At 40.9% G+C, this 12,422-nt stretch overlaps 1 protein-coding gene across 1 annotated transcript in view; it reads left to right on the forward strand.

Moving 5' to 3' along the window:
* PTPRO (protein tyrosine phosphatase, receptor type O) overlaps positions 1-12,422 on the forward strand; it is a 155,457-nt gene that overhangs the window by 110,950 nt on the left and 32,085 nt on the right. The window contains 3 exon segments of the mRNA XM_027653677.1: positions 2,089-2,200; positions 7,959-8,110; positions 11,812-11,932. Of these exon segments, the coding sequence (XP_027509478.1) occupies positions 2,089-2,200; positions 7,959-8,110; positions 11,812-11,932 (385 nt within the window).

The raw sequence follows: 12,422 nt of genomic DNA on the forward strand, positions 1-12,422 counted from the left end.
AGTTTGTCATTCAAGGCTTTGAAAGTTCCATCATCTCCTTGGGGAGCATTGTCTAAAGCCTTATCTACATAATTAATATTGATAATATGGATTTGGGGCTTGTGGGCTAGTCTTGCAGTGTGCCATCTGGAATGCTTAGATGCAGAGATGTTTTTGTGAAAATAGCCTTCATGTTTCTGAAGATAAAAAGACTTATGCCAGAGTTTTAACCAGTTGTGCACTGATCTCTCTAAGAACACCCATACATATATATTCACAGGCGTCTTTGCAGAAATGAAGTGAAATTTTCTTCCTCTTTTCCATTATTTCCTAGAGAAGGTAAACAGATTTTATTCAGACTTTGCTGTAGTGCAAGACAGAAAGCAATTTTAGCTGAAATTAGTGGTTCAGAAAGATATGAGTATGCAAAAAGGGTAGCAATAACTTTTGCTGCTGGTGAGAGCCACAGTGATTTACTGTAATTGATTTGCATAATACCATTTGTGGAGTCATTTTGGCTGCAGCGCCTTAACTGTAATTGGGTACGTGACAATAAATCTCCAGGGAAATTAAAAACAAAAATAACTTACCAAATGAGTAATTAATATCTTGTAATCATGACTCAGCACAAATAGATTAATAACTGAGTGATCTGGGTCATCTAAGAAGTAAAGCTATCATCCAGAGTTAATGTGGTTCATTAGGAAATTAGATGATGTTACCCCTTACTGTTGCAAATTCTGCTCAAGGAAGCCTTTGTCTGGATTTCAGTCTGAAATTTGACAGCATTTCTTAAAGAATAATTTTAAAGAGTAAGCTTGAATTACGAAAAGAATGTTCTCCCTGTCCCTCTGTTATGACATTTAACATACAGGTAGGGACTGGTGAATTTTTGTTTGGGTTCTCTAGTGGTGCTCCAGAATTCCACCATGTCCCAAAACTTTCCCGGTGATCTACTGACATCTGTGAGTGGTGTATTCTGGAGCAACAGTGAGAAGGCAGGGGAATCAAAATCCAACCATTTGAATCATCAGATATTATTTCCTGAAGTCCTAAGAGTTGGTGAGAGCCTTTGGAACTGAATTTGTCTTTTTAGTCTGTTTAGTTGCTTCATTAATTTTGTGCTCTGCAACTTATTTTAAAGTTGTCAAAGCCATGTTGGTATTTTAAATATTACACCAGAGGCATGTCAGAAGAAGTCCAAGCAACTTCAAGATTTTAGTGTCAATTTGGATACAGCTTTTCCCAAAAATCATAAAGATAGATCACAAACCCTATATTTGCATTGTCTTGTAGTATCTGGAGAAAAAAAAAAAAGGCCACTGCAAACAACAGAGATCTGTAAAAATAGCAATTATTTCCACTTTATTGAAAATGTCCATTATTTCCAATTTGCTTTTATTTTGAATTTTATAAATATCACGAGGCTTCTTGTTTAAACATAAAAATTAAATATTTGAAGTGTTTTGTGCTGTCAATGGAAGTGCTTGAATTTAACCTAAATATTACATGTGATATTATAATATAACATATATTGCATTTTATACTTCATTTATATCTCATTTATATTTACATGTCTAATTTATGTCTCGTAAGTAATTTATGTTTCATTTGTATTTCATTTATAATAAATGATAATGGAAAGTGAAAAACACTGAAAAATTGGAAAAAATACATCTTTTAAGGTGACAATATTTGAGTCAAAAACATGGTTTCTAATTTATTCTCAAAACCTATTTAATCAAAATAAAAAAGTTAAATATTTTGCCTTCATCACATCAGAATTTTGTGATGGAAGATTGCTCTGTGGGTATTGTTCTTACTGCCCTGGAAATCAATGAGAGGTTCCCATGGCAGGTAGGACCTTGGAGCAGGTGCATGAGGTTGATGAGCAGCAGAGCCATCACAACTGTGTTTGCTCTCCCTGCACAGATGTTTTTAGTAAATTGAAAGGCCAAATTTCGGAGATTTTGACTGAAGTAAGGTATGTAAGGTATCAGTAAAATGAGTGTGGGCACCAGATTTATAAATATCATTGTATTTCGTAAGTCACACCTCATGCTGGTGAATTTTCTCCTCAGCTGCTCTTTGTGTTTTGTCTCCTTACAGAGAATAGCCAACCTGCTGCCTGCTTGGTATTACAATTTCCGGGTCACCATGGTGACCTGGGGGGACCCAGAGCTGAGCTGCTGTGACAGTTCCACCATCAGCTTCATAACAGGTAAACAGCCAGCTGGAAAAAACTCTGGGAGTGCTCCTGGGAGCAGAAGCGCAGAGAGAGTCTGACTTGGGCGTTGTGCTTCACCTACAGACAGTTGCAAGTTAGGATATTTATCTACCAAGTGGTTTTTGGTTTGGTTTGGGTTTGGGTTTTTTTTTTTTTTGTTTTATTATTTTATTTTTAAGGATGGCTTTGAGAACTGCTTTAAATGGATATATATAAAATTTTTCTATGCCAAGCACAGTGTTTGGTTACTCTGTTGCAGTCCTCCCATCAGCTGAATGCATGGCTCCAGTGAGGGCCAGTGGTCCTGCTCATCTTTTACCACACCATATGTTTGACACGTGGAGAAGTTAATAGGTAAACAGGTAAACCTGAATTCTTAGGTTTCCTAATATTATGAAACACTCTTCTGTATATTTGCTGGCAAGTCTTTAGTAATCTGGATTCTCAGCTGCAGTTAATTGGTATAACCACATGGATTGCCCTCTTCCAGTGGAGACCACTCATGTGTTTAACACACTCTGGCATCTCTTGTTAGATTCTTTGGGTTTGAATCTTCGATATGACCGACAGATCAGCCATTGAGGGACTGGCATAAAACAGGTCCTGTTTGCACTTTGCCACATGTTCCTAGCATCCAGGCTGGTTAGGTCAAAGTCAGAGTTTCTCATTGAATCATTTTGCTTTTATGTGCCACTGTTTAGTTCGCTTTGCAGAAGTGTAGGTGAGAAAAATCAGGCTATAATGTCACAGCCACTCATTCCAAAGCAGATACTACCCTAGTCCCAGATTTTCTGTTTGTCAGAGGCTAAAAAAATGTACCTGAGGAAGTAACTGAATAAGAGCCACTTGCAGTTATATTCAGTACAGTGCCTGTGCCTGACAGAGCCACAATAGAAAGTTTATCAGTGGGTTAAGTCATAGCTCCACTGAAGCCAACAGAAACCTTCCCATGCTGAGATGTCTGATCCTAAGCTACACTGCAGACAAATTCTGGCACTTTTTCAGTGTATCAGAAACTCATAACACCCACCAAAGCCTCGTAAAGGGTCTCCAGGGATATTCATTGTCCTTTGGCATCAATCAACTTTTCTGTAGCACTGTAAGGAAGCAATTTTCCAGCTGGTTGGTTGCTGTATGAGGGAAGAAATGTCTTTTCCAACTGATTTGGGTACCAGGCTCAGCATTTTAGAGTGGAAATGTTCCAGTGGGACACTCACTTCAATACTGTGTCTCTGGAAAGGTGCAGGAGAAATGAGGGAGATTAAGGTTCTTCTAAAATATAAGCTGTCATCAGTATCAGTCTGAATCTCTGTATGATGACAGTAAGGACTGCTGCTGCTGTTAAATGAAAAATAGATCAACTTCTTAACTAGCAGATGTAGACAAAATCAGAAATGGATGAATCTCTTAATGTCATACATTTATGATTGACAAAGTCTCTCTTAAAAAAGGTCACCCGGTCCTTAGTGAAAATATCCATCTGGAAAGTTGTATTGATAGTTAATTCCTCTCACTATCAAAAGTTTACACCCTGTGTTTCTGGTCTGAATTGTTCTAGTTTTAATATACAGTTCAAAATTCTTGTTGCACTTTTATCTTATTGATTGAAGAGATACAAAGCTTTTTTTTCTGCTCTCTATACAGAATTTAGCTTCACTTTTTTCTTTTAATAAATTACTTCCATTGAACTCTTTGTGTGCTTTCACTGTAAGGTGTTTTCTCATGTTATGTTTTTCCCTATTCTGCCTTTCTAATTTTTCCTATCTTTACTAAAGTACATAAAAACTGGAAATATAATACCAGCCTGCTGAATACTCGCCTAGAGGCAAAATCAGCTCCCTATTCAAAGCTCTCCCATTTGTGTATCTAGATGATTGCATTTGCTGTAGCATGACACTGGAGAACTGTGTTGATTTACTTCTACTATGTGGCTTCTAAAAGAATTTATCATTTGGGAAATGTTGTCTACATGCCATTTTCCAAAAAGTCTTAACTTTGCACCTGGCACTTTGAAACACACTTTGTCTGAGCAGGCCCAGCGTAGGGGGCAATAATTTGAAGCACAGCACTGTCCAAACTCTCCACTCCTGCCAGTTGCCACATTACTTGAGTGGTTCATCAACACTGCTTTTTCAGAGTATTGATGGAAATGTTAAATAGCAATGATCTAATAAAATCACACTGTGATTTTAAGTGAAGTCCTAACAAAGAAAGCTGATTTAGTTAAATTACAAGTCCTTATCAATAAATGGTCACCACACTCCTATCTTCTGATTGCCTTATTACTTGCAATCTCTTCAGCTTTGTCCAGGGACTGCTGATGAGTTAACTTGTGAGAACATGACATGCCAGTTTGTCACATCTGCAGGTTTGAAATATTTGTTCCCCGAAGGTGCTGCCTTTTCACTCTTTCGGGTTATTAAGGGACTGCAGAGTTCTTTATCACCCTCAGCCTCTTTCTTTCCAGAGAGGGAACAGATGGTTTTATGGAGTACTTGATCTCTTTCTACATCATTCCAAAAGCACTACCTCCCCTGCACAGGTTGCCAGGAATTAAAACAAATAATAAACCACACCAAAAAGCCCTTAAATTTTAACATACTGGAGTGGAGGTTTCGTAGTCTTGACAGTACACCATCTGTCAGTTCTTCTGTGTATAACTGGAGAGCTAACCTCTGCACCTGGAACATAAGCTTGAGTTTTAAAAACAAAGTAGAAGGATCATCTGGGAGTTTGGGAACGCACCTTGCAGAAAGCTCAGAGCAGATAAACCATTTCCCTAAAGCAGGATCCCACTGCTTGTATGGAGTCTCTAGTGAGGCTGGGACTTTACTGAGCCACAGTACTTGAATGAAAAGGGTATTACAAGATACCAGATGATGTATAGCTCTCTCCCACAACAACTAGTCAGATGTCCCCAGGAGCATCGAGGAGATTTGGGGGGATCCAAGAGCCTTGTCAGAAGCAGCATTTGTTCTCTCAGGCTCCTGCAGCAGCAGTTGAACACAGTTATTTTAACTCAGGGAGAGATTGTGGTGCTGCCAGTGTTGCTGTGGTGACTAATGAGTTTAATGCCACCTGCTGTAAACAGCTGGATTTAAAGCAATCAAAAGTAAGGACTCTTTAGACCACCAGCATTTTCTTTTTATGATGAGAATGCTTTTATCTTTGGAGAAGCAAGAGGAGTGAGAAAGACTCTTAGTCTTGGTGACTGTCACCACATCTGCTGCCTGTGGATGCTTTCAGCTGTCACTTTGGACCAGGTCAGCAGTGGGATGTAATTTCCTACAGCCTCTCTGTGCCACTCAGCTCCCAGTGGCACGTGGAGCTGGGGGAGTGTGTCACGCAAGCCCTGACCCTTGGTCTCATTTGACATGTGCTGGACATTCGTTGTAAGACACCTAAAACAAACATTTGTGTGAACATTAAGAGGGAAAGCATGTCATCAATAATAAGGTACAGGAGGAAATTACCATTAGTGTGTAATATTCATGCCAGTTGTGACCTTAAATTGTAAGGATTACACAATCTGTGAGAAGGGCTGGACTGGGAACTCTAGAAGTTAAAAGAAACATTGCTTTAAATAAACTAGGATTTTTCCTCTCAACAGCATAAAAGGGCATCTTCATGGTGAATTTGGGAGAATAATCTTACTGAACGTTTCTAAATGGCTCTAAATTGTCCGTGCATTGTATTTGCTGCCTTCCTTGGTGATTACTTCAGTAAATCGGTTCGCCAACGAGTATCTCAGTGCCAAAGTCACAGGAGCCTTCGTGAAAGCAGCAGTGACATCTTGTGGCCCCTTCAGACAGACCCGAGCTCCGAGGCAGTCCCGCGTCTCCTCTCAGTTGCTGGCACCCGCAGCTGTGCTGGCGTCCAGGACTCTGGTGGTAGGGAGGCAACTGCATCTGACTTGCCTTTGCACAAACACGCTGGACTCCATGGGGCATGTGCAGAGGAAGATCAATCAGTCCGTACCATTTTCCCTACGTTGCTGCCTGAGAATCTGCCAAGTATAAAGATTCATATGTTTCCCTGTTTTATCCAGGTTATCCCGGTGCTATCACTTTGAGAGGGTGTTGTGATCTTTACTCATCACTGACTTTCACTTTTGGGTTTCCACTCAGTGTTAACTTAACTCCTCACTGGGGACCCGTGACTTCTGATTAGGCAATCAAGGTGTGCTGACCAACTATGCTCCCTCTGCAGTTAGTGGGGACACACCTCCAGGAGGTAATTCTCGTCTTAAATATCTATTTTAGGAGGAGATGAGTTGTTCTGGAGCTTGCTATCTTTCTTCTGCCGCTCCACATACGGGCAGCACCAGTGACCGGGAGTGCTACAAACGGGGCAGGCAAAACAGGATGTGGCACAGCAGCTGGCATGGCAGCTTGTGCAGAAGGGCATGCAGGGACAGTGCTGAAGCCCTGCCAACTCAACCAGGGAGCAATGGTGTCCACCTGCCGGAAAGCCACAGGCTCCCTGAGCTCTGCACCCACCGTGGCCGATGCAGCTGCCCAGGCAGAGCTCTGGTGGGAATATGTGGTGCCCCAGGTGCAGGGAGTGCCCTGCTTTTAGGCCAGCACCAACAGCAGAAGTGAGCAACCCCATGGGAGGTGTGCCCAAGTAGAGAACTCCTCTGCTCAGTGACAGAGCTCCATGAGAAGGATTCTTTAAACTGCTGGGAGAAGTTTCTCAGCTGCCAGCCCTTGTTCTTCAGAGGGACTTCAACTGAACAGTTGTCTGCTGGAAATACAGCAAAGGAAAGTATGTGGGGTGTAAAACTTCCTGACACAGATGGTGAGAGACCCAACCAGGGGAGGTGGTCGAGTCACAACCCCTGTAGGTATTTGCAAGACATGCGGGTGTGTTGCTTAGGGGTATGGTTTAGTGATGGACATGGCAGTGCTGGGTTAATGACTGGACTCAATTTTAGAGGTCTCTTCCACTCTAAATGATTCTATGACTCTTGGGCTGCACAGGGAGCCAAGGACTTGCTGGCAGCTCCAGCACAAAACAAACCATCAAACAGCCTGTGGTGGGGCAGTCTGAGCTGTGCAGCACAGAGGACAGTACTGAGCAGGAGACGAGTATGGGGAGGAAGAGGATGAAGAAGAGCTGTTTCACCTCAGACCTAATAATGTAGCTACCACGTGCCTGTAGGTTGGACACTTGGTGTTCAGGTGACTGTCAGCTGGGGCTGCCTTCCGTGGTGGTGGGACTTTCACCCTGGGAACAAAGGTGGTCATAACATTCATCCGAAAAGTTGTTCTTTGTAAAACTGCAGGTTTTGGGCTTTTCCTACTAGAAAGATGTGAGCTCAGTGAAAAGACAGTACTTTTTCCTGTGGAAAAGCTATCACAATTATTCAGTGTACCAATTCATTATTTCTTTTCAGTGCAGTAACACAGTGAAGCAATATGAGAGGCTTTTAGCTTGATTTTGAATTCCAATTATAAATGTTGACTCAAAAAATTATTTGTATCAGCCAGTAGCTTTGTGATTTTTTTAAACTGAAAGATTGCAAAAAGAAGTGTATTTTTGTTCTGATTATCTCCCAGGTTCAGTGACAACTTTCACATCTTTCAGCTAAAGCTCAGATGCAGTAGCTTTTACTAACACTTTTCTGCTACCTTTGTGATATTCTCTTCACAACAGTATCCTTTGAAGAAGGATCCAGAGTTTTTATTACCATATTTGGTAATCCACTGTGTTAGACCCTGTCTATAACACATGTACCTTCTTTCTTCAGCACCAGTGGCACCCGAGATTACCTCCACAGAATATTACAACCACCTTTTGTATGTCACCTGGACCTATGGAGGAGATGGTACTGACCTTTCTCATTCCAGGATGCTGCATTGGATGGTCATTGCAGAAGGAAAGAAAAAAATCAAGAAGAGTGTAAGTATGAGTGGGGACTGTTGCTCATTTCTCTGGGCTTTTTTTGTTCTTTTTTTGGGGGGGAGGAAGGTCATGTTGCTTGCTTGGCTTGCTTTCCTGAGTTGATAGCTTTGTATTACAAAGTTGCAGCAAGTTTTAAGTTTCACAGTATTAGCATGCGCTTCCAAAGACTCAAGATCTCAAAATAGCCAGTGAACAAAACGTTTCTATGGTGATCCAGTAATTTAGATAATTTTAAAATAGCTTATAAACTTCTGAGCTGCAGACAGTAAAACAGTATTTTTTTTATTGAACATATGTGGTCTTTTCAATTTTTAGGTATTAATAACCAGAGTACTTTACTGGCTGAGCTTTTTTAGTTCATTCACGCCAGGTGCTATCCCTTTCCATTTTCCAACTTTATTAAAAAAATCCTTAGAAATTATGTGGGTTTCATTTTATGTTTGAATACAAATTTCACTAACCGATGGGATGAGGATTTCACACAGAATGTATGCACTTCTTAGAAAACTTTGCTAGATATTTAGGTGCTTTCTTGGTACATTCTCTTGAACATCTTGAAAATTCACTTAGAAAAGGAAATCTGGAGGCTCCAGTTATGGATTAAAGTCATGATGCTGCAAGGTAGTGAGATGCAGGTTTAAGCTAAAGTAAAAGAGCAGCCCCTGGACTTACAGAGAGAAGTGTTTGCAATAGTGGTGGAGCACTGCAGAGCAGGAATGTGTACAGCCAACAGTGGAGCTTCATCCAGCCTGTGGCCTGTGACTGTCTTCTACACCAGTATTGACCTTTCAGTAGTTGGCAGGAAGAAAGTGTTTGGACTTTTTCAAGGGAAAGGTGTCTGGTCTTTTTCAAGGGAAAGTTTTCCCTTCTACTGAAGACTTAGCAGATGCTGAATTGAAAGTGTATTTTCAGCAGAAGTGCAAATTCATCAACAATTTTTTTTGGGTTTATATGCAGTAACCTGCATAGCTTTCATTGGATTCCTTATGGCTGCAAGAGTGCACCCATCTGGAGCTTGTTCCAGCATAAATCTAATTACGTAATTAGAACTGATGATGTTTCTGAACAGTGGGAACTTTCAGTATTTGGATCTTTGTTCCAAACAAAGAAGAAAACTCTATATTTTATTTTTTTTCCTACGAATAATATATTCTAATAACTGAATTCTAAAAAATTTTTGCAATGATATCCCTCTCTTCCTTCTAAAAGTCATGATCTTGGTGAGGTTATTATTCTTCCAGTAAAAATCTAATTTCTCTGCCATTTATAGAATCATAGAATCAGCTGGGTTGGAAAGGACCTCTGAGATCATCAAGTCCAACCCTTCATCCAACACCAATGTGGTTACCAGACCATGGCACTAAGTACCACATCCAGTCTTGTCCTAAAAACTTCCAAGGACAGATAATCTCTGGGCAGCCCATTCCAATGCCTGATTACCCTCTCTGTAAAGAATTTCTTCCTAATATCCAACCTAAACCTCCCCTGGCACAGCTTAAGACCATGCCCTCTTGTCTTACTGAGAGCTGCCTGGGAGAAGAGACCAACCCCCACCTGGCTACAACCTTCTTTCAGGGAGTTGTAGAGAGTGATGAGGTCTCCCCTGAGCCTCCTCTTCTCCAGGCTGAACAGCCCCAGCTCCCTCAGCCTCTCCTCATAGGACTTGTGTTTGAGTCCCTTCCCCAGCCTTGTTGCTCTCCTCTGGACCTGCTCCAGCACCTCCATGTCCTTCCTGAACTGAGGGGTCCAGACCTGTGCTGGCTGGGTCTGATCCCTTGTCCATCCTGTAGGTGCTGTGTGATTGCACCCAGGATGATCTGCTCCATAACCTTGCCAGGCACTGAGGTCAGGCTGACCAGCCTGTAGTTTCCCAGGTCCACCTTCCTGCCCTTTTTGTGGATTGGTGTGACATTTGCCAGCTTCCAATCATCTGGGACCTCCCCAGTGAGCCAGGACTGTTGGTAGATGATGGAGAGTGGCTTGGCGAGCTCTTCCGCCAACTCCCTCATCACCCTTGGGTGGATCCCATCTGGTCCCATAAACTTGTGGGGATCCAAGTGGCTCAGCAGGTCTCTGTTTCCTCCTGGATTACAGAACTATTCAGCTTCTTATCTCTGTCTACCAGCTCCAGAAGCCAGCTGTCCTCAGGACAATCTGTCTTATTGTTGAAATCTGAGGTAAAGAAGGTGTTAAATCCCTCAGCCTTTTCCTCATCTTTGATAACTATGTTCCCACCCATGTCTAATAAAGAATGGAGGTTTTCCTTGCCCCTCCTTTTGCTATGTATCTGTAGAAAGACTTTTTGTTATCCTTAACAGAAGTGACAAGATTGAGTTCAAATTGTGGCTCCACTGAATATGAAAATTGTATATTAAATAAATATAAAAGAAACATTTAATATGAAATCAAATTAAAAATAAAATTGAATATGTAATTTTACTCTAAACAAAAGATTAAAAATAGAGGGTATCTACAATACAGTATATCCACAAATAAAATAAAAGCTTTAGGGATGTCTTTAAAAATGTTTGTCTTTATATTCTTTTCAAGAGAAGGGAACACAGGGAGTATTCTTTAGGAAAATCCTGCAACAACCTATTTATAACTTAAGTTTTATGGTCCTGCTCATATGGGTAAATATGGGTACACACTTGCAGGCATAAGGGTGTACCTGTTCTCCTAAACTGTTAGTCACTATATTGCAATCTCATAATGTGATTTACTGAAATTATTAAGATTGTTATTATGGTTGTTTTTCTTATGGGATTATTGAAATAAATAGGAAACACTGTCAGACAATGCTGACTTTTTCTTCCTGCTCCTTGTGTATTTCCCAAGTCTCCGTAGGAGTTGGTCAGATTTTAGAGAAGTGATGAAAATTTTGTGCAGAGCCCTATTAGTCTTTATTCAGAACTGTCAATTTCTTTTGCAACTGAAAACTTAATCTTGAAAATTAAGTGACTATGAAAACCAGCATGAGATTCCTGAACATGCCTTTTGTAGATAGCGTACAAGTGCTCCAAAACCAGTCTGTTTTGAGTTCTGCATCCTTCTCCATGACCCTGGAGAAATGAGGAGGCTACCACTATAATAACAGGAAGAAGTTATTCACAATCTTTTGAAGCTCAGCTCAGTTTTGAGTCATATCTGATTTCAAACTTGCAGATGAATGAAGTCAGACCCTGAGATCTATTGTCAAGTCACCAGGTCTCCTGGCAGGTGTTAGACTTGCCAAGGTGGATTTAATTTTCAGGTTTGTAGGATATATAAAGGCTTTGCCTACATGTTGCTTGTGTGCTCTTCTTTCAGGTATCTGACCTGATTTAAATTCCTCTAGAATTGCAAGGGACCCAAGTCCATGGCTTGTTTAGCATTTTAGCATTTTGCACAACTTGAAAAATCTAGATGCAAGAGTCCTCTCAGTGTGTGAGGGAATTTTTCTTTCTCCATAAATTTTCATATGGAAAGTGCAGCCTAAGATTGTCTTGTTTTTACATTGTGCTATTCTGCCAAGCATTAATGCTTTCATAGTTTGTGTCAGTGGGAACTGGTTCATGTAGCAAACCTGGAGTATGCAGAAGACATCTGCTGTGATGCACAGAACTTCCTTTGTAACATATTAAGTAACCAAATTAATTTTTACGAGGAAGGTGTATGGTTTGCATCATGTTTAAGTTGGTGTGTGTCTAATTATTTAGGTAACACGCAATGTGATGACTGCAGTGTTGAGCTTGCCTCCGGGGGACATTTACAACCTTTCAGTGATTGCTTGTACTGAAAGAGGCAGCAATACTTCCCTGCCCCAGCTTGTGAAACTGGGTAAGAAAAGTTTGTTTGTAAATTATAAACTCACTCCTTCTCTCATTTGACTGTAAAAGTAACTCTGTCAGCAGATGCAGCACCTTCCTTGTTTCAGAATTATGTACCCGTGACCCCATTTCTTTTGCAAAACTGCAATTTTCACCTCACCTTGCTGTGAATATTGTTTCATTCCTGAATGTGAAACTACTCTTCTAAAATAGTTTTGCTCAAGAGGAGCAAGAGTGTCAGAATTTGACTGTAAATGGAAGTAGGAGAGTGGAAATCACTTAGTGCCTCTTGGAGAAAACAACAAAACTTCATAGTTGCTTCCCTAAGATCTTGAACACATGCAGGTTTTGAGAATGGCAACTCAGGCTTCACAGATTGATTTTTCAATAAAAAGCAGAACCTTCCTTGTTTCTGAGAAGCCTATTTCTGGGTCTGCACTCCTGGCAGATGCCACCTGGTCTGCTTTCCTGTCTCCCCTCCTCTCTCCCTGGACATCTGC

The sequence above is a fragment of the Corapipo altera genome, unplaced genomic scaffold (genome assembly GCF_003945725.1).
Source record: "Corapipo altera isolate COAL_440 unplaced genomic scaffold, ASM394572v1 1, whole genome shotgun sequence".
Lineage (NCBI taxonomy): Eukaryota > Metazoa > Chordata > Aves > Passeriformes > Pipridae > Corapipo > Corapipo altera.